Source organism: Salvia splendens, chromosome 17, assembly GCF_004379255.2.
Source record: "Salvia splendens isolate huo1 chromosome 17, SspV2, whole genome shotgun sequence".
Lineage (NCBI taxonomy): Eukaryota > Viridiplantae > Streptophyta > Magnoliopsida > Lamiales > Lamiaceae > Salvia > Salvia splendens.
Window position 1 is genome coordinate 16,984,527 of NC_056048.1, and position 4,937 is coordinate 16,989,463.

General features: G+C 39.4%; 1 protein-coding gene across 1 annotated transcript; it reads left to right on the forward strand.

Moving 5' to 3' along the window:
* Window positions 1–2,911: 2,911 nt before the first annotated feature.
* LOC121775199 (pentatricopeptide repeat-containing protein At1g09900-like) lies at window positions 2,912–4,937 on the forward strand. Its single transcript, XM_042172232.1, has one exon. It carries the CDS (start codon window positions 3,013–3,015, stop codon window positions 4,696–4,698), a length of 1,686 nt encoding a protein of 561 aa, XP_042028166.1. The 5' UTR covers window positions 2,912–3,012; the 3' UTR covers window positions 4,699–4,937.

Consider the following 4,937-nt stretch of genomic DNA (forward strand, 5'->3'; position numbering starts at 1 on the left):
CATTACCCACACCAACCACCTTAGAAGAGGCTTGGTTTCCCATGCGTACTTTTCTACCTTCAACAGATTTGTAAGTAGAAAAAACGCTTTTCTTGGAGCACACATGACATGTGGCACCAGTATCAACAAACCATTCATTTGGATTATTACCATGGTCCACGTCGGAGACCATTGCGACCACCTCGTGATCTTTGTTGTTTATAACAACACGTTCAAATAATTTGCACAATATTGTCTCCAACAATAAGTACACAATTATATTGAAACATATGTGCATTGGTATATTAAAAAACCCATGCATCCCAATTACTACTACCAAGTCTAAATTGGTCTTGCTTGTCAAATGACAAACGATAAACACAATTCTCGAGAGAATGGATCTCAAGGAATTAACCACTTCGTAGCCCATGAACATTGCAACGGCTCGTTTCTTCATTCCAGCTTTGAAGCTCATGTTTTCTCCAACTTCGATTGATATAACCCTGTCTTAGAAGAGTACACTAATTTGTCTTGCGATTGTTAGAAATAATGGGAAGAAATTCTCAAGCCGTGTACAGGCGGTACTCTAACTATTACAATCGAAAGGAAACTTGCAACAAAGAGAGGAATGAAAATTACAACGGAAATAAAACAAACCAAATTTATAAGTCGAGTCGAGGAAAGCCCTCTTTCCGCAAGACAAATTACGCCCCGGCTAGTGCTCACGGAATGGCGTATTGCCCCCAAAGATAAAACGACTTCCTCCTAGCGTGTAGAAGCACCTCAAACCCGCTAGGCACCGGCGAACTTGATGGAGTTCCGAGAATCAAGCTATGCAATGCTCCTAGAATTCACATTATGATGTAGATAACTAGAGAGAGAAGTGAGAAACTTGTTGTGGTCTATTTCAACTCTCAAACTCACACCTATTTATAGGATATGAGTGACCATACGAGAGGTCTTGGCATAAAGGTACCTCATTATGCATTTGGGGGTTACCTAAGATGAAAGGCCATAGGTCTTGGTCACATCAAAGGTTTCCCACATTTTCCACATGTTTCTAATAGTTTTGCTATAGAACACATGCATGAAACGAGCCTCATCAATAGACTTGTTTTTATTTTGTTTCCAAATTCGAGCTTAATTTGTGTTTGGGTTCTTTGTGAATAAGAGTGCATACACGTTGTTTTCCGACGACTATTAAAGACAATTTATCCGAAGATTGAGTGGTTCTTGTTGATAAAGTTTGGAAATGTCGAGCTAACGACATTAAACAAAAGCATTTGTTGGGAGGTAGTCTAATCAGGTTTTTAAAATATTTCCATTATTTGCTTTAACTTCTCAAAATTCACAATTTTTCTCTACACCACTTAGTCTTCACTTTTGTTATGGTGAATCCACGAGCTCAGCCATACAAAATGAGCTTGGTACAGCGGGATTAACAAAGAGTTGTTGGCTCATAACTGTTTTTGGTTATTGTAGTTAGGGTCAATAGGGAGTCTTTTGATGTAGCTCGAAAGCTTGTTTAGAACAGTTACTGATCATAAAGTAACACTGCATTCTGGTAACAGACTAAAAGAATGTCAATTTTGCCTTTTAGCATTTTTTATGTTCCAATTTAATTAAAATGGTTGCCACATGACAGCTTGAGAATCACACGATCTTCACATCTAACGACCTAAAATGGTGGTACGGTGTTACAATAAAAAGGGTTGTCACATTAATACATCCCCAATTAGTTATATTGAAATTTCTGTAGTGTAAAATGGACGCATGATATGTTTTTATGCAAAGATGAACAAAAAAAGTTTTGGTCTTACTTTATAAGTGTGTTTGTTAGCATGTGGTTTCATGAATATGTATTTTGTTATTATTAGTCTGTCCCACAATAGTATGTACTTTTTAATTTTGAATTTTTTTCTATTTACTTTTTTTTCTATTCTTCCCTTATTCGTGCCAATCAAAATTGCATACTTTTATGGACGGAGGGAGTACTATTTGTCTATAATTAATGGATCCATTAAAAATTACTCTTCCCGTCCCTCATTATGTGTCTCAATTTTCTATTTTGGTCCGTCCCTTATTAATTGTCTTTTACTACTTTTGGTAATAAACACTACATTCTAGTAACTCAATTCAACTCACATTTTATTAAGTACGCCCCCGTTCCATGTTAATTGAGTCATTTTTTCTATTTTGGGAAGTTCCAAGATAATTGAGTCATTTATATTTTTGGCAAAAGTAACTTCATCTTTTACATTACTATCTCTTCATTTCTCCTACTTTATTCACCATCCATTTAACACATTATTCTTAAACTCCGTGTCGAAAAAATGCCTCAATTAACAAGAAATGAAGGACATATAAAACTAATATATAAAAGTTGGACATATATACCATTAACTTTTTCAATCCACTTTCTTTCACTCCCTTTTTAAAAATTTGTGTCAGGTCAGAGTGAAACACATATCAATATACGGATGGAGTAATAGTTAAAGATGTTTTGACGATATTAATAATCATTCTAAAAAGATAAGCTGTACTTAGATTTTTGAAAGAATTAATGAATTAAAATATTTAATTAGATAATTAGCTTATTAATATGGTCCCAATGCAATTGAACATTAAATTTTTTAAAAAAAGTTAATTATGGCTTAAACAATTTATTTGGGATCAGAAGCTAATGTATATATATAAGATCAATTTTATTTTTTTAAATGCAGAAGATCAAATTTAGAATATTATCGATAAAGTAGGTGTAGTTTTTTAGAATTTAAAGTGAATAATTTCGAATTTGAATGTAATGTAAATAATCAAAGCATAATTTTAGTGTAGAGATACAAAAAATGTTTAAAGTGGGCCTTGAAGAGGCTTACCCACTGGCTGCTGCGGGCAAAGAAATATTAAGAGGCTTGTATTAATCCAACGACAGGTCAAAAAACAAAACCACAGGATAAGAAGAATCAGTTAGGGAGGGTTTTAGGTTTCACAGTTCTTCTTCATCACACTTTCCCCAAATTTAGAGAAATTACTATGGAATTAAGTCTTCCTCACCACGAGTTTTGCTCGTTTCGGAGTATCAGACACCATAAAGATAAGGTATTCGGGTGTTGCAAGTTGATATTTCCGGTGAAGAGGCAGGGGCGGTGGGTGTTAGCCGTCTCCGCCACAGACACTTGCTGCAACATAGGCAAATTAAACGCGGAGAGAAGCAATAGCTTTGAGGAATTCGAGAACAACAACTATCTCCGGAGGCTGGTGAGAAACGGAGAGCTGGAGCAAGGGTTTAAGCATCTGGAGAAGATGGTTTCCCAGGGCGACATCCCGGACATAATCCCGTGCACGAGTTTGATCCGAGGCTTTTGCAGGGGCGGCAAGACGAAGAAGGCCACGAGGGTTTTGGACATCCTGGAGCAGTCCGGAGCCGTGCCGGATGTCATTACCTACAATGTGTTGATTAGCGGGTATTGCAAGTCGGGGGAGATTAACAGCGCTTTGAAGGTCCTGGAACGGATGAGTGTTGCCCCCGATGTCGTCACCTACAACACCATTCTCCGCAGCCTCTGCGACAGTGGCAAGCTGCAGCAAGCCATGGAGGTTCTTGATCAGCAGCTGCGCAAGGAGTGCTACCCGGACGTCATAACCTACACCATTCTCATCGAGGCTACCTGCAAGGAGAGCGGTGTCGGGAAGGCCATGAAGCTCCTGGATGAAATGAGGAGCAGGGGATGCAAGCCGGATGTGGTCACGTTTAACGTGCTCATCAATGGGATTTGCAAGGAGGGGAGGCTTGAGGAGGCCATTGATTTCTTGAATAACATGCCTAGCTACGGCTGCCAGCCCAATGTCATCACGCATAACATTATTCTTCGCAGTATGTGCAGCGCGGGGAGGTGGATGGATGCTGAGAAGCTGCTTGCGGAGATGCTGAGGAAAGGGTGTGCTCCTAGCGTTGTCACGTTTAACATCTTGATTAATTTCTTGTGTAGGAAGGGGTATTTGGGTCGAGCGATTGATATGTTGGAGAAGATGCCTAAATATGGATGTGTTCCTAATTCGTTGAGCTATAATCCGTTGCTACATGGATTCTGTAAGGAGAAGAAGATGGAGAGGGCGATTGAGTATCTAGAGATAATGGTTTCCCGTGGATGTTACCCGGATATTGTCACATACAATACTCTGCTGACTGCTCTGTGCAAGGATGGGAAGGTTGATGTTGCAGTGGAGATACTTAATCAGCTGAGTAGTAAAGGCTGCTCGCCCGTTCTGATCACGTACAACACTGTGATAGACGGGCTTGCCAAAATGGGGAAGACTGAGCGTGCAATGCAGTTGTTGTGTGAGATGAAGGAGAGAGGTTTGAAACCGGATATAATCACATACTCTTCGCTTGTGGGAGGGCTAAGCAGAGAAGGGGAGGTTGAGAAAGCAATTAGCTTTTTTAAAGAATTGCAAGGTTTGGGTATCAGACCAAATGCAGTCACCTACAACTCCATCATGCTCGGCCTTTGCAAGGCGCGACAAACAGATCGTGCAATTGACTTCCTGGTGCATATGGTGTCAAAGGGCTGCAAGCCTACTGAATCTACTTACACAATTTTGATTGAAGGTATAGCGTATCAAGGTCTCACCAACGAGGCTTTGGAGTTGCTGAACGAGCTTTGCTCAAGAGGGGCTATCAAGAAAACTTCTGCTCAGCAGGTGGTGGTCAACTTCTAGCCTAAATCGATGCTATTTTGTGTCTTGAAGTTGTATATCTTATGAATTAGTGGTGATAAAAAAGGCTCGACCGGTTTTGAAGTTGATTTACATTCTTTGATTATTTGTTGCTCAAGCTCAACTCCGTTTGTGCTATCCATTGATAAAATTGGTTTCTTGAAGGGATGTTGTGGAACGTGCCTGAAATGCTAATGTATCTCAATAATTTCAAGAATTGATTTCGATGGTTTGGATCTGCG

What these genes read in the sequence shown, in the direction of transcription:
- LOC121775199 (XM_042172232.1), top strand. Translation starts at nt 3,013, where the DNA reads ATGGAATTAAGTCTTCCTCACCACGAGTTTTGCTCGTTTCGGAGTATC.